The 18,616-nt window shown below is 31.3% G+C and overlaps 1 protein-coding gene across 3 annotated transcripts; it reads right to left on the bottom strand.

Moving 5' to 3' along the window:
• Positions 1-15,298: 15,298 nt before the first annotated feature.
• LOC107914847 (putative vesicle-associated membrane protein 726) lies at positions 15,299-18,281 on the bottom strand. Of its 3 annotated transcripts, none has more exons than XM_016843897.2 (6): positions 18,052-18,281; positions 17,644-17,850; positions 16,376-16,517; positions 16,175-16,295; positions 15,957-16,019; positions 15,299-15,766 (listed from the first exon to the last, which is right to left on the bottom strand). In XM_016843897.2, the coding sequence occupies exons 2-6, from the start codon at positions 17,831-17,833 to the stop codon at positions 15,623-15,625; spliced, it is 660 nt and encodes a 219-aa protein (XP_016699386.1). In that variant the 5' UTR covers positions 17,834-17,850; positions 18,052-18,281; the 3' UTR covers positions 15,299-15,622. The 3 variants fall into 3 exon arrangements, with proteins under 3 accessions (XP_016699386.1, XP_016699385.1, XP_016699384.1); XM_016843896.2 differs by having other exon boundaries at positions 18,185-18,281; XM_016843895.2 differs by having other exon boundaries at positions 17,949-18,143.
• Between the last annotated feature and the right edge of the window lie 335 nt (positions 18,282-18,616).

Below are 18,616 nucleotides of genomic sequence, written 5' to 3'. Positions count from 1 at the left end.
ATTTAGATTTAATTATTTTAATTATTTTTCGCAACAAATGCAAATACCATTAAATATTCATTATTCATATTTATTTTGTTTTTGCAAATAATGAATACGTCAATTATCCAAATTTATTTTACTTATATTTAATATATATTTATAATTTTTTTGACTTATTAAATTAGTCTTTCTATAAGAAGAATATTTAGTGGATTGAAATATCGACTTATAAATTATTTTTATTTTTATTTTGTTGAATAAAAGCAAAGCCTAAAAGGCCTTATCGAAGAAACCATGGGAACTTGACCAAATCCCATATCTTTTGTAAGGCCCAATTTTAAACCGGGACCGCACTCAAAACAGACCAGACCACAACAAAAATTAATAAACAGTCCATTTACATTAAACTCAAACAGCCTAAATATAAGCTCAACTACCTAAACCCTAATAGTCCAAATCAGAAAAAAAAACAAAAATAAACGAAACCCTAGGTGCGCCGCACCTAGGGCTCTCTGTCTTCTGACCAGCCGCCACTGTTAGCCCCACTTGCCACCGTTCACCTGCTCCGCCACCATCAATCACCTGCAAGAAGAAAACAAACACGCAAGCAGCAAAAAAAAGCAAGATTTCTTTCGAAACAAATCGGCCATATAAAAGGCCATATATCATTCTGTAAGAGGGGATTTTCTTTTGAGAAATAAAAAAGAAAAGCAGATTCAAAAAAATAAGAGGCAAAGGTTTTTTTCTTTATCGTTTCTTCACTGTTTCTATACAAGTTTTTTTTTTCCTTTTGTTTTTAAAAGAAACTATGTATAAATATATAAAAAAATATAGTAAAAAAAGGGGAAAAAAAGAGCGAAATTTTTACCTAGGATGGCATCCGACCACCGTTCGCGGAGGCGCCGCGGCGGAGCTACGGTGGCCCCCCTCTCTGCCATTTCGCTGGTTTTCTGGAATGACCAGAGAAGAACAAAGAAGGAAATTTTTTTCTTTTAAAACAGCTGCACAAATGATTTTTTTTTCTTCTTTAAGTTTTTACTTTTATAAGCCCCCAAAACGACGTCGTTTTGGGACTGGCTTCATATTCCCAAAACGACGTCGTTTAGTTCCTCAACCCGCGCATGCGACCCGACCCGCCAGAGGATCCGCGCTTTTTGAATTTTTGGCTATTTTCGCTTCAGGCCCTTCCAAATTTTTGGTCTGTTTCAATTTAGTCATTTTTCGTTTTTCTTTATTTTTTAATTTGGACGGAAGATTTGTCCCGGTTTTCAATTTGGTCCTCAATTCGTTGGACCCCTGGAGAAGGGACACGTGGCCTGGAAATAAAGTTTATTACCCATTTGGCCCTCCGCCCTTTCGCGCTCTTTCATTTTGGTACTTCTTTATTTATTTTATTATAGCTTTGACCTTTAAATTTCATTTTTATCCCGAATTAGTCCATCTTTGTTATTTTTGTTATATTATTAATTAATCGAATTATTATCATACTTATATTTTCTTTTTATATTTACTTATTCATTATTATATTATCATATTATACTATTAGTTTTGTATTGTTGTTATCATTATTATTATTATTATATTTCTATTTATTTATCTTATTCTTGTTGTTGTTGCTTGTATTATTTATGCTTACATCATCGTATTCATTATTGTTTTATTATGCACATTAACACCGTGTTTTATTTCTACCATGTCGTATTAGATTAATTTTATTTGATGCATAAATCATGACTTTAAAATAAGCAAAACATTGTATTTTGATTCGAGAGGATTGAGCCCTAACGAATTGAGTTCCAATTTTCCTCGTTGAATCTAAATAATCGAGAATATTCTTTAATCAAAACACATAAATAAAAAACTCATTTTCGGGAATTCGATACGTTGTGTCCTAATGCATTGGATATGACATGTTGTTTTCTCGAGATGATGATTTTTTTAAAAAATAATAAAGGCAATATTCAATGTTTGGAATTTTGAGAAATTGTGCCCTAACGTATTGGGTTTCGATTTCTTCATCTGACTTAAAAAATTGAATATCCTTTTAAATTTCATTGCATGAGTTTTTTAAAGGATAAGCTCATTTTTTAGGATGTGAAATATCATGCCCTAACCCATTGGGTGTGACATTTTCTCTCTTCGAAATGAGAGGGTCTTAACATGTAATTTGATTTATACAAGTTTTCTTTAATACAAGGATCGCATTTTAAAATCTTTGCACATTTTTTATATTAAGACACTAATTAATCAATAAGGTACCAATTTTAGGCGTGTCGAGGGTGCTAACCCTTCCTCGTGCGTAACCGACTCCCGAACCAGTTTTTTTTGGATTTTATAAGACCAAAAATTATCGTTTTAGTAAATTTAAATTTTTATTAAAATGACTTAATTATGAGGTGATCCGATCACACCTAAATAAAAAAGATTGGTGGTGACTCCATTTTCGTTTTTTCAAAATTTAAGTCGATCCTCTTTTCAAAAAAATAGTTTCGACATCTTCCAACAACAATTTCCAGCAGCCTGCAAGTGGTGTCTCCAACAATATCAACTCATTCGATCGCTCTTTGAAATGCTTGGCAACAAAATCTGAAACCCTATTCGCCTCTCTAGGCACATGCATAAACCATGTATTTTACTAACGGGGTCCCTCAACCTCTGCTCCTCAGGTTCACGATTCTGTAAAAGATTTGTAATCCCCAACTTACCACTTTCAAGCTCTACAAATCTATAACCTTGTTCCTAAATCACGTAGGTCCTTCAGCAATTGTCGCTATCTCTACCTACAAAACCGAGTTAAGACCAACATTTCGACCAAAATCCAATTTCCCCATTGGTCTCGAGCAACTCCTCCAATTACAGCACACTCACTTGACAGATTCATAGCACCGTCCATATTTAAGCTCCATTTGTTTTACTAAAAATGACTTTCGGAAAATAATTTCTGAAAAATAACTTACTTTCTTGAAAATAGTTAATATTTTTTTGTGTTTGGATGAATATGTGTAAAATATTTTTTTGTTGTTTGACAAATTTCCTGAAAATATTTCATAAAAGTTGTTTTCAATAAAAAAATACACTTGACATTTATGATAAAGAGTTTATATGAAGTAGTGAATTGACTGCAAAGTGTTGTTAAGATAAAATTATAGAAAATAATGAATATTCATGATGCTAAGGATTAAATTGTAAATTTTGTGAAATTTATAATTGAAGCAAGAGAAGTGATATGCATGAAAATTTGTTATGTGAAATAAGATATTATAATGAATTATTTGGTTAAAGTGCTTATATGGTGAAAAATAAATTACATGGTAATAGGGACTAAATTAAAAATTGTACAAAAATTGTACAATTACATGGTAATAGGGACTAAATTAAAAATTGTACAAAAGTTTAAGTGGGAAAAAAATTAATATGTGAATAAGGAAATTATGATAAAATTTTAATGAATGTGTTATGAGATGATGAAATATGCATAAAGTATTGTAAAAGTGAAATTGTAGAAAAATATGAAATTTTTAGGATAACAAGGACTAAATTGTTAAACTTGAGAAAATATGTGTGTCGAAACCATTTTTTTTAAACAAAAATTAGTGGTCGACTTAAAAACGAAAATTGGTAGTCGCCACCGATCCTTTATTGAGGTGTGATCAGCTTACCTTAAAAACGATTTTGGTCTGCGAATTTTGAGAAAATAAGTTCGGGAGTCGGTTACGCACGAGGAAGGGTTAGCACCCTCGTAACGCCCAAAATTGGTACCGAATTGATTAATTAATGTCTTAATGCCAAATGTTTGAAAAGATTTTAAAGTACGATCTTTTGAAAAGAAAAAAAGAAGAAAAAATAAATAAATAAAATGAATTGGATGATGAGATTCACTTATTTCAAAGAAATAAATTGTCACACTCAGTAAGTTAGAGTGCAACATCTTAAATCCTCAAAATTAAGTTTATCTTTTGACATTTAAAACCTATGCATTTTGAGAAGGATATCTAATTACTTTGGTCAAATGAGAAAATCAAAATCCAGTAAGTTAGGGTTGGATTTCACAAAATTCCTAAATATTGAATATTGCATTTATTTTCATTTGTTAGAAGAAACCTCATCTTGAGAAAACAATATGTCATATCCAATGCGTTAGGACACAATGTATCGAATTTCCGAGAATGAGTTTTTTATTTGTGTGTTTTGATTAAAGAATAATCTCGACTATTTAGATTTGACGAGAAAAATTGGAACCCAATACGTTAGGGCTCAATTCTTTCGAAGATCCCAAATACCAAACTTTGCGTTATCTTGAAAGTTTTTGAACAAATTGGTTTTGATACTTAAACGATATTAGACGTGACCTTTTAAATGAATAAAGTGTGATGAAGTGATAACGTACAATACAAAAGGATAATTCAAAATTAAAATGTACACTAATGAATAATGAATAATCAATAAATAAATTTAAACAAGCATAGCAATAATTATCTCAACCATATATCATACAAATAACAACATTGGCAAGTAATAGAAAACTAATTGAAACCAAGCAAATTTACATAAACATAAATAAAACATACAAATTTAAAAATAACTTAAGAAATAAATAGCATGAAAGAATGGGAATGATCATTGATAAACCGTATGCGAAAATAAATTTAAAGCAAATAATATATATATATATATATATATATGAGAGTTTCAAAAAGAAATCCAAAAATAAAGTTAAAAACATATGAAATATAACATACAAAATAATATATACTTAACCTAAATAAGTATTACATACTAAATAAAAATAATAATATAAAACCAACAACATCATGTATATGAGGTAAAAATAATTTTAATGAAAGTTATATATGTATAAAATATATATATAGTTTAGAATTAAATAATATATATTACATATGTACGTATATATATAATAAAAACAGTCTAAAAATAATAGTAAATGATAAAGTAGCATATATATATGTAGGTAAATAGAAATATAATCAAATATAATAATAATAACAATAATAAATAGTGATAAAAAATAATAACAATAATAATAAAAATAATTAAGTGATTAGAAAACGCAAGAGGGACTAAACTGCAGTCAAAACAGAATTAATGGGCCACAAATGTAGTTTAAAAAAACACTGAGGGTCCAAACCGCAATTCGTGAATTACGAGGGGGCCAAATTGGAAATTATTCCATTCCCCAAAACGCAGCGTAGTGATGTGGACTGAAATGAGACAATATCAAAATGCGGGGTAAAAATTAAAAAATAAAAGGACCGATTTAAAAATCCTACAAGAGAAGAAGGACCTTTTGTGCAATATACCCAAGTTTTGGAAAACACGCGGATCCTTCCCCGGGTCGGGTCGCCGCGCGGGTCGGAGGCTTCTAAACGACCAATACGGCACCGTTTTAGAGCTACTGAAGCAGGCCCTAAACGGTGTCGTTTTATGCACCATATAAAGGCCACTCATAACCCTAAAATCAGAGCATTTTCCATTCTTCAAACTGACCAAACAAAAAAAAACTAAATACCCCATTCCCTTTTTTATTTCAAACCCTAGAATCCTCAACCGACTCTGATTCAAACAGAATGAACGAGGATTCCGGCGGCGTACCAGTGAAGGTAAACTCCTTCTCTTTTCCTCCCTTTTTCCTTATTGCTATATGTATATAAAAAATAAAAAATGAAAGAACCACACCAAAAACGCAGAGAAAGAAAATAAGAAGAAAAGAACCACCTTCAAAAACTGATCTTTTGTTTTTGATTTCTTTTTTTGATACAATATGCGTAAAAAAATACAAAGGTTCTTCCCTTTCTTTTATAGCCGAGAGAAAAAGAAAGATAATAAAATAAAATTACAATATATCCATTTTCTTTCTGTTGTGTTGTTTTCGTCCCATTTGCAGGTGTACGGAGGCGATGGACGTGGCGGTACGGAGGAGAAGGCGCACGCGTACGGAGGCTCGTCACGCGCAAAGGGCTTGGCTGCAGCACTTGGATCTTCTAGGGTTTCCGTGTGTTGTTTAGTGTTTTGGGCTCATTTGGGTTATTGGGTAATTCGGGTTTGGGCTGTTGTGTACTTGGGCTAATGCGTATAATTTAGGATTCTAGTGATTGGGCTTAAAATTTAAATTTGGCCCATTGTAATTGGACTTTATTAGACTATTTAATTTTGATTTTTTCATTTGGTTTATTTCAGTAACGGGCCGGGCAAATTGGGCCTATTACAATGTGGATGAAATGATAAAAGTGAAATACATAGAATTTTGATATGTGAAATAGGATATTGAGATAAATTATGTGATTAAAGTGTAACAAGAAAGAAAATTGATTTAATATGATTAATTAGTGAATATTGAACTTTTATGACAAAAATGGACTAATTTGAAAAGTTATTAAAGTTTATAAGAAAATACTTGATAAGTGAAGAATGTAACAGAGAATGTAACATCTCGGTGCTTTGACCTGATGTTTGGGTCGGGTATGGGGGTGTTACAATGAACAGAGCCTTATTAGTTTGGAAAATATCTCACGGAAAAAAATTTGGAAAGATATTTTATGGGAATAAAGGGGTAATTTTACATTAACTGGAAAATCTTTTATGCTGATCATGCTATTTTACATGAAAGAAACATCGAAAAAGGTTGAAAATATTTTTCGTAAAAGCTTTTACGTTGAAACAAATAGAGCCTTAGTTTAATCCAACCAGATTTGGATAGGTATGACACACTATGAACGTCACAAGTGAATAAATTCATAAATGGATTCAGGATCTATTCTTCTTGGGTCTTGTCTAATGTACTGTCAGTCCAGTCAATCACATCTATGTCTCTATCTTTTGGGAGACATCAGCTCTAATGTACAAGACGGAGCATCTTCTCAATTGGACTTGCTAGATTGCATATTAGTCTTTCAATCGGTTTGTTCATTCCTGATTAGACTAAGTGTATCCTCCCAAACACGACCTAAACCTTATGACCGCATTCTGAAGGCTACATTAGCCATTGAAATGACCATGTAAATTCGTTTAGTTTAAAAAAAATTTGTTTAGTTTCTACATTAGCCATTGAAGGCTACATCAGTTTGGAAAACTTAGCATGGTTGCCTTGGGTTTAGTAGAAATATCAGATTGTTAGGTCGTCTATGATTTAAGTCCAATTTATTAGAAAGTCGTGTCGTTTGAAAAAAAAACTCAATTGGTTCTGTCAATAAACCTTTTGTAACACCCCGTACCCGAGACCGTTGCCGGAGTCGGACACGAGGGGTTCACAGACTAATTTCGCTTACTATCGCAGTCCATTTTAAAAATTTCCAGACAGTTGGCTAACTGTGTCGCTGTCACCTTAAAAATCATATCTTGAGTTCCACAACTCGAAAATCAGTTTCGTGATTTTTCCCTGAAACTAAACTCATATATACATCTACAATTGTTTTTCTATAATTTTTGGTCAGGCCAATTAGTACAGTTTATTAGTTAAAGTCTCCCATGTTACAGGGATCGACTACACTGACCTTCGCGCATAACGACTTGGATATCTCCCTGTACAGGGCTTCAATGCTGATGCCGTTTGTTTCTATAGAAACTAGACTCAAAGAGGAATCTATACATATATGGCATGACTCCTAATTATCTCTGGTTAATTTATAATGAATTTATAAAGTCGGAACAGGGAATCCAGAAACTGTTCTGGCCCTGTCTCACGAGAACCTGAATATCTCTTAACATACTGTCCATATGATCGTTTCGTTACTTTCCTATGAAAATATATTCATCAAGGTTCGTTTATATAATTTATTCACTATTTAATTCCATTCCTAATATTTTTAGTGATTTTTCTAAAATCACGTTACTGCTGCTGTCCAAAGCAAATTATTACAATTTGCTCTTAAATTTCCAAGTCCAAACACATATGAACTTACCATTTGAGTTTAAGACATATCATGGCCACATCATACCTTATTAAATCAACTCATTATGTCCTATTATGATTGAATTTACTCAACGTTTAATCACTTAAAACTTACCTCGGATGTGGTCGAACGATTTCGGCGGCTATTCGATCACTTTTTTCCTTCCCTTTATCGGATTTAGTTCCCCTTTGCTCTTGAGCTTAATTTAACAAATAAATTGATTTAATCATTTGAACATCGAAAAGAGAAAATCAAGGTACTTAACCCATATATATATACATTAGACATTAAAGTCACATACATATGAAATCATGAATCAACTCAACATATTAACCCACACTCTCTTTTAGCCGATTGTCTAAGCCAAGATTAAGCCACCAATATGCTTACTTATAACCGAATACATGCAACACCAATCTATGTGTTCATTCATGTGGTCGAGTATACATATTCCAATATGATATCATTTCCATTTCGTTTAACACTTAACTTTTACCACATATCAAATAACCCATTTCTTTACTCATGTGGCCAATTATATTCGGTCATGCATACTCACATAAAATCAATTTGGAGACTCTATCAACCCAACATACATTCGGCAATAGTCTATAGTTCTCTCTCTCGGCCACTCATTTCACACTTAACAAAGCTTCCATTCGAATCATTAGTGAGTATCAATTAACTTAGGCTACCTTTAAACCTTTATTTATCACCTCATGCCAAACCAAAGACCACATTCGGCACTTTCATCCACCATTCTACCAAGCATGTTCATAACAAGGTAGCCGAATTCTTTTTATGGTTCAAACACTCATCTATCCTCATTCACCTAACTTTAACATGAAACAACAAAACTCATCATTATTAGCTACCATAGTCGAAAACCTTACTCAATCCAAAAATCAAAATTTCATCATGGGTTACAAAAAAAATAACTTGATATCTCACTCAAGATCAACTAAAATTTCAAGAACTAATATGAACACCTTACCTTAATATTGACCTAAGATGACCGATGGCTTCACTCTCTTCTTCCTCCTTTCAATTCGGCCAAGAAGAACCAAAGAACACAACTTGTTTTCATCACCAAATGCTCTTGTTCCCCTTTTTTTTCTTTAGATTCGGCTAGGAAGAAACATGTATGATGATCTCTTTTTTTTTTCTTTCACCCATCCCTTCCTTTAGTTATCAATTCTTTATTTTATTACATCCTCCATACTAATATGGCACCTAGTTAATTAAAGTTAATATAAAATTAACACTTGATTATACAATTTGTAGCATGGCCGGCCACTACCTATAGTTTGGCTAATTTGACATGCAAGGACAAGCACTTTCCCACATATACTAATAGGCCACTTTAGCACTTGCCTAGCATATTTCTAAATTGCCTCACATAAGTCCCTGCTAATAATTTTCACATACACTGACCAAATTGAAGTATGGAACTATCACACAAGCATTTACTCACATCATAAACACAGAATATAACCTTTAATTATTTATAAGACTCGGTTTCGTGGTCCCGAAACCACTTTCCGACTAGGGTCACTTTAGGGGTGTCACACCTTTAAAAATCATGTTTCATCACTACACAGCGGAAAAATGAGATGCCTTTAATTTTGTAAGAAAATCTGTGTTTTAAGTCATATTAAAGTCGGTTTTTAAATTTGCTCGATTTTCATCCAAACTAAACTTTCATGCATGCAAAAACCAAATAAAATCAACCCATGCCACAATCCATATTAACAAAATTTACAGTCCAAAAATAAAAACCAATATAAATAAAGTAAAATTAAAAGTACTTTATTAACTTAAAATCTGAGACGAAACATCCGTATACCAAATTCGATCTTAACCTTGAGGGTTATCTGTAAGAAGTAAACTAGCAAGTGAATTTAAAAAGCTCAGTGTGAGTCTAAGCATACATAAACATAGTATAGGCATACAATCAATCAATAAAGCATACAACCATTATAACAGAACATACAGTAAATCATGGCATTACAAAATTTTGTACATAACATGCTCATATAAAATAGTGCAGAAGTCTTATCCATCCATCCACTACATATCACGAGTTCCGCAGAACCCGTCATCTGAACACCAAAATTATAAGAGCTGAAGCTTGATGGGGATAAACCACCAGTAACAATTTGCAATAAAACTGCCAATAATTTGTAGACAAGTTGTCAGTAAGTTGTGATAAGTCGCCAGTACTCCAACAATACTTCAGGGTTGCAGATCAACTGTCAGTATAACATATTGGATAAACCGCAGTACTCCACGAAACTCTTTCGTCACCCATCAAACCTAGACCCCATATAATGAAATATGTCAATCCATTAATATAGTATATCATGCTAAACATTAACAATATCAATAACAGTGACATGCTTAACATGCTTTTAGTTTATCAGTTTCAGTGGCATGATTTACATGCAATCGATATATATAGTAAGATTTAGTGCCATGCTTTTTCGCGCAATCAATAATCAGTAACATATCTCACAATCCATAATCACTTTTGGCACTCACACATTCAATTAAACACATATTAACACATAAAAATAACAACATGCATATTACATAATTTGCAATAATCATCAAACACTCAAAGGTAAGACCCATACTTGATTAATTGCGAAACAAAAATACTAACGCTATCCTGCAGCTCCAACATTTAGATCTAAACAGATCCCAATCAAATCTATACATGAGACATACAAAACACGATTAAACCAACTTTCAATCACCTATAGAGGGTTCGAACAAAGGGGCGGCATAAGGTTGCAAAATAATAAGGGTTAGGGTGGCACAATGAAAAAGAAATGAGAGAAAAATTACGAACGAAAAGAGAAAAGGGATAGGGTTGGACGACAAAGAGGCAAAACAAATGAATAAAAGGCTGAACAGAAGAGAAAAAAAACATATTTATACTAGGTTTTTATAGGCATGGACGACACATATCTAGGGTTTTGGGCAAAATTATTGAAAATAAAAGTTATATGGGAGAGGGAAATTGAACTTGGGTCTCAATGACAATTTTACAATTTCTTAACTACTAGACCAATAACTCATTCTTGCTATAACCATGCAATTTTATCAATAAAAATTTGGGATGTGACACTAAGGACATGTTTAGATTCGTCGATTAGTATAAGTTATCTTTCTATATTATGATCTGACCATGTAATACCACTAAGTATTAGTTTAAATATTGGACAACTTGTGAGCAACTTTTGCTTTTAATTTGCTTTGCGTTCAAAAACAACATGAAGACAGTTATAAAAAGTATATTAATGTAATCAATGAATTTTTTATTGACTAATCTGTTTGAAAAAATTACAAGTGTACATAGACAAAAACGCTACACTCAGGGCACCAAATCCAATATTAATAAATCTCCCTATAGATACACATGGCCTTGAGAATACTTTTTTTGTACATTTGCACAATGAGTCTTGGAAGATGAATTGATGCAACAATGGAATTAGGAAACATATTCGACGTAGAAAATAAAGATAGCCAAGGTTGAACTGTGAGATACTGATCAAACACCACCCATGGCCCTTCCACAAAAACCTGCACATAATCATCCTCAGGCATAAACCTTCCATATAATAATTGTTTTCAAGGTCCATTGATTAAAACAACTGTGATGGATTCCACAATGAATGAATCTTATTCGGTAAAGCATGAAATCTAATCTTTCTTCCTAAGAGCTTTAGGATCACAGTCTTTGATATACTCTCCTCCAAAAAATTATGGACCCTATCCAAAAGTTGGATTGATGGTATCCTATCCACTATTTCTCTTTCCACATCATCGTCGCGAAGATCAATATCATCATTTGTGTAAACCTCACTCTGATGAGTATCTAACCAGTTGTCATTCATTAGCATATCCTTAAGGACATTCGTGCATTATTTGAACTATTTGATTCCTTATTCTCATTATCAGGGGGGTCCTCCTCCCGTAAGCGCATCTTCTTGGTGGCACAGCCACCACCTTGTAGAGATCGAGATTGATTAAGACTTCCAACACTGTCCATCGTAAGAAAAAACATGAATGATACAACTTATATTTTATTTATTTCATATTCAAAAGGTAATACGGAAAATAATATGAATTAGATTTTAAATTTTTTTTTGGATTTAGATTTAAATATTACAAAAAAAGTACATATTTTTTCAAATTATTGTCATCACTGTTAGACCCGATCATAGTCGGACCACCGCCCAGGTCCGAAGGCCCTCCAAAAAAGTGAGTTTGGGCAAAAATATAAACAAAAAAAGTAAGTTTGGACAAAAAAATAAGGCCCATTTTCTAAGCGGATCAGGCCTTGGGTAATATTATTTTGGCTCGAGCCCAGCCCAAATTTGCCTAATTTTTTTACTATTGTTTTTTGTTGTTTGTTGTAATTTTGATGTTGTTTTGTTGTCATTTTGATATTATATTGCTACTATTTTATTGTTATTGTTTTGATATTGTATAAATCTTGTTTTATTATTAATTTTGCTACTATTTTAGAGACATTTGTTTGCTAAGTTGTAACTATCTTAGAGTTAATTAAGTATAAAGACTTTTTTTAATGTATTTTTCATTTGTTAGGAAATATTTATTTTAATACTTTTAGTGTATTTAATTTATTATATTTTTTAATTTTTTATATAAAAAAATTAATACGGGTGGGCTGAGCTTGGATTTAGCATTTGTTATATGGGTTGGACTTGAGTAAAATTTTAAGCCCATTTTTCGACTCAGACCGAGCTCGAGCCTAAAATTTTACATTGACCCGACCTGACTCGACCCATGATCAAGTCTAATCCCTATTAATAACCATAAAATATTCTCAATATTAATTACCTTATTTGGCTGATTAAAGAAACATTCAAAATAAAAATAAATTTTAATAATTTTACAAAATAAACAAATTGTAATTGGCAAAAGGGACTATCAAAATATGGAGGAAAAAAGAATGAACAGAATTAGAAATATGAGATGGCAGTTTTGGAAAGGTAATATTATATGAGAGCGAAAAACTTTAATAATACATAAAACTCACCTAAATTGAGCTAAATTTCATTCCTCGACTATGGTAATATCAATCACGCGATTTATACTCTAATAACCATTATTATTTTTAAATAATCTCATCGTACGTTTTGATTATATCTAATTTTTTTTAACAATGCCTAAAATTATTCATAGTCCTTTCTTAACAAATAAATAGGAAAATAATGCGTTTTGGCGTACTTGAACTCACGTCCTCCTGTATTGATAACAATGTCCATGCCAATCAAATTAAGACTCAATCGACCTAATAACCATTATTTTTACCATCAAACAATTGGTTATTATAAGTATTACTCAAAATTTAAAAAGATACATCAAAATAGTTATTACTGAATCAGAAAGTTTAGAATCGTATTTGAAATTGAACTTTTTTTATAAATTATATACTACTTTTTTATCAATGCTTTACTACTATTTTTATTCATTGTGCATTAATTTTTTATATATATATATATTAATATTTAATTATGAATTTTATTATATTCGCTTTTTTTTCTCAAATGCTAATTATCAAAAAATTGAATTAATAAATTTATATTAAAAAGATTTGATATTTTAGAAACATACAATTTAATTATCCATAATTGTGAGCCAAGTTATAAATTAAAATCTAAAATTGATGTTATAATAATGATAACATATTTAAATATATACTTTTTTTAATCTTATTAAAGCTTAAACAAATTTTGAAATTTTAATGATGAAATTTATAATTATTGTCTTATCTATAATAATTTACTACTTTATTATGAATTAACTATTATGTTTTTTTTATTCACTAAACTATTATTAATATATCACTCTAACTTATTTAATTATTTTCTAATAAATTTATAACTTTTACTTAATTTTTTATTAATTTTAAGCTTGTAGTTTAAAATTATTCAATGCGTTGACTAAATTATGAATTAACATGTAAATTAAAATAATTAAAGTATTTATTAAAATTTTAAAATATAATGCTACAAAAATTTTAATATTTGTAAATGTAAACATTATTTTTTATTAATAGATTATATAATTTGTACAATTGTGATTATGAAGTTGACTATTATGTTATCAATTATTTAATATTATCTTGTACAATATTTTAAAAAATATTATAGTATTGTTTTGTACAATATATTTTTTAAAATATTATGGAAGTTATCTCAATTTCAAACTTAAATGATTAATTATAATTTTATTTTTAGAAATAATTTTATCCTTAAATTATTAAATCTTAAAATTTTCTTCTAACATATTTTATAAAAATTTTAAGGGATAAATATCAAAATTAAATATGAACTTCAATTTATGTGCAATTGTATACATTAACTTTAATTTGGTGCAATTCTACACGTGAAACTCTAATTGTGGTCCAAATGTATACTTGAAACTTTAATTTTAATTTAATCATACACATTTAAAGAAATAAATATATCAATTTATTTTTATATTGGATAAATATAATTATTTATGTATACAATATATAAATATAAAATGATGTTATATGAACAATGATGTTAATAATGTATAAGGATTGAATCAAATCAAAATTTCATATGTAAAATTGCACAAAATCAAAGTTCATGTATACAATTACACATAGTTCATGTATAATTTTGATATTTATCTCAAATTTTAATTCAAAACTTTAGAATTTAATGGCTTAATTGTAGGTTAACAAACTATATATTAATTAAATTAAGTTATTTTATTTTTGAAATAATTAAATAGAAAAAACTATTAATTTGAAATTTAAATAAGCTAATTAAAAATTTTATATACAAATTTATTAAATTTAAAGTAGATTACTATTATGAGAATGACATTTTTAAATATTAATTAATTGCAGTTTAAATAAAACAAAGAAATCAAATATTTAGATAGCATAACTCCGTTAATTTTAGAAATTTTTAAAGGTAAATTATGGTAGAGGTCACCCAACTATATTTTTTTTTCCTTTTTGGTCACACAATTATGAAAAGTTATAAAATAGTCACCTAACTTTTAATTTTATATTTTTTAGTTACCAACTAACTAATGTAAACATAGAAACACTTAAAAATCTAATATAATTGAGTGACCAAAAAAGATAAAATTGAATAGCTAAGTGAATTTATAACTTTCCATAGTTGGGTAATAAAAAAAGATGTAATAATTGAGTGACCAAAAAAGAAAAAAAAGGCCATAAAAAATATATTAAAAGTTAATTTGATATATACACTTGCATATATAGACGATAGATATAAATGTTATATAACCACTTCAAGGTGACGGATGAAGGCAGCACAAGCAGCAGCTCCCAACCAAGCATAAGCTTTAAAAGGAAAACAGAAAATTGATAACAGAAAGAAGAATGATTTTTTATAATATTTGGAAGGGGCAAATAGGATAAGCAGGCATCGGAGTATTTCTCCTTACACAACACATAAAGAAGAAAATAAATGATAGAAACATTTATCTACCGTGACAAGTTCCCAACTAAATCCTATACACACAGACAACCGAGATGCAGAAGCCTCTCCCTGTCCTAAACGGCTAGCAAAGGGAGAAATATACGTGAACTAAACAAATAAATGAATTCATATAGACCCATCGCCTATCAAGACAACCCAGTTGGCATCATCGCAGCAACAGCTGTACCAGGGATGGCTATCCTCGCAGTTTTAACATTTGAAGCCAGGGCAGATTGACAGCACAATTATAAGAACCAAGGCAAGAACGATTCCAAACACAATCAATTTCATCTTCATGTTCTCAATCCACATCTTTCTTTTTATCTTAGTTCCCTGCTGCCTAAAATCTTGTGCCTGGAATGCAGCATCATTGTACATCCACTTAAAATGCATCATACAGTGCAACAGCATAAGAGGTATAATTGGAATTTTACATTGAGGAGAATTAAATCATTTTGAAAAAGAAAAAAGAAAAAACCAAGTTTGGTAAGGAAACAATTTCCCCATAATGCAACCTATGAAATGCAGTTTGAATAAGAGTAACCTGTGAACGAAGGTTTTCAGTTTTATCCACCAGCAACTCAATCTTCTCACCACGGTCAAGTACCTGCCAAATTGAAATGGTATTACCAAATGAAAACAACTATCATTCTATTTTATAACCCATGCTTGCTAATTATGACAACTGGTTATGCATATCTAGCCATATTTTAATGTCAAACTACATATACAACATCTACAGAGTCAGAATGCGCTTATTACCTTCTCAATATTTTCCATCATAACACCCTTGACTTCAGAAACTTGGGCCTTCACTTTGGCAAGTTTGCTGATCTCTTCAGGATGTTCCACACAATACTTCATATGCTCCTTCAATTTGGACCTATCATGTACAATGAACTAAGCACACCACCATGCAGAAGGATATAATTCTAGGAGAAGAAACTTAAGAGTGAGATATACTTAAATTCTCTATTCAGGCTCTTGGCAGTAGCAGTTGCAGCCTTCCCTCCACCATATCTTCTGCTGAAGTCTTCCTTAATTCTTTCCAGAAATGCAATTGGAATTTGCCTGCCAGCAGATTCAACAGCAACCACACAGTAGGCTGCAGCACCAAATGTATTTGAACAAAACGAGTATGAAAATAAGCAATCATTTCTTGATTAATTTCCCATTCAAACCAGAAGTCAGCATCCAAATCTATGATTAAAATGACTATGTTTAGAAAAGGATAACTATATCTCCCTTTTTCTCTCTGAAGGCACAAACCAACAGCTTTAAATCTAGAAAACAATATGCACGAATTTGCATCAAGATGCAACCACGAAGAAAGCTAAAAAACTGCAGGCTGCTACAATTGTAAATGAGACAGTGACCTGGATATGATTGTCGATGGAAAAGATGAACATGACAAAACATGTAACGAACAATGTATAAAAAAGGCTTCCTTTTGCTTCCCAACATCAATTTTACTTTCTGCATATGAAGAATCCATTTGGTACTACAATTATTACCAGCATAGAACTCATTTGCAAGCATTGTCATTGGTGTGAATCCAGATACGCAATACATACACATGATTGGTTAACATGAAAATGTTTAGACTCATCCCATTAATGCATTCACACCGAATATTACCTTGCCTATCAAAAGAAGAAAAGAGGAAAAACCATCCACCAAAAGATACAGTATCATATCACGCATTAACAAAGCTAATCAGATTATAATATACATCCATATGATACATCATTGTCCATTGAAACAGGACGGAAAAAGAAAACATTTATCGCAATTGCCTAATTGTGGTCAGTTGCAGTATATAATCAAAACCACAAAATAGCGGTCATAACATCCCGCTGCTCTCTATATTTAAATCCCAGAAAACTTTCTTTCTTTATAAGGAACATTACAGAACATGTTCAATGATTTGAACAATCTTCGCGTTCTTTTATTGATTCATTCCACTAAAGAGAGAACAACCAACGCAAATCTTACACGAATAAGCAAAATCAAGAGGACTAAAAACCAAGGAAATCAACAAAACTAAACAATAAAAAGGACCGCATGTCGGTATTCATATTAAAATCATTAAATAATCAATCCAAAAAGAAAAGAGTCCGGAGACCACTACAATTTGGAAAACAAAAGGCCAAACCAATCAGATAACACGAAGATACTGATCGCAAATCGTAACCAAAAGATGAAAAGGAAAAAAAAAAAGACATTCATACTGAATCCATTCTCAACGAGGTAATTGAAGGTGTGGCCATCGCAATTGTAGGTAAATTTGTTGTTGGAAGTAGGGAGCTTCTGGAGACATTGACCGGCAATGCTTGTGAAGTTACCGGTGAACTCGGTATACTCAGCGAGGATCACCGTGCCACGAGCCACAAAGCTGTAGATCAACGTCTGTTGCCCCATCTCTCAAAACCCTAAACCTAGAATTCAAGAACCAAAAATTCAATTTGCAAATGACAGAAAATGAAAACAGATTAAAGGAAAGAGAGCGAAGAGTGTGGATGGGATGGGATCGGACAAGAAAATAGGATTAACGACGAAATGCTGAAATTGCGGTAAATGTAGTTAATTTTGTGAGTACTAAATATTTTCTGCAATTAAAATTAAAATTAAAAAGTTACATATTTAGAAATAAAATGGGATAGGAGAGGAGTGGAGGTGGAGGAAATATTTCAAAGCTGAAGAAGTTGTAGACTCTGAGATTTTGGTTCTTCTCTTTGGGAGGGATTTTAAAAACTAGCGACTAGGCCTCACCTTGGGCCATTACTGAAGCTCTCTACACCCACCTCTGGATTAGGAAAACTATTAAGCAACTTGCCCAAAAAGTTTGCTCCATCCAGCCTCGAGGTTCAATATTAGTTTATATTAAATTACTTTTATATATTATACGAAAATTAAAAGTATAATACATTAATTAAATAAAACTGGTGGGAAAAATGTAAACACTCTAAAGGAACCTACTCGCCTTAGACTAAGGGTGGGTTTGGATGGATGATTAGGTGCGGTACGGTGCGTTTAGTTTATTTTTTGTCTCACGCTACATTATCTAATCTCACTGTCACTGCTGTTTTTACACTAACCGCGGGTAAACGCATCACCCATCCAAACTCACCCTAAGAAAGCTCAATTTCTTCACCAACCCCATCATGAGCCATGAAGGTATTATATTGAAGCTGTCAAGGGTTA

Source organism: Gossypium hirsutum, chromosome D10, assembly GCF_007990345.1.
Source record: "Gossypium hirsutum isolate 1008001.06 chromosome D10, Gossypium_hirsutum_v2.1, whole genome shotgun sequence".
Classification (NCBI taxonomy): Eukaryota; Viridiplantae; Streptophyta; class Magnoliopsida; order Malvales; family Malvaceae; genus Gossypium; species Gossypium hirsutum.
Note: the sequence above shows the minus strand (reverse complement) of the source record. Positions and strands in the feature narration are given on the sequence as shown.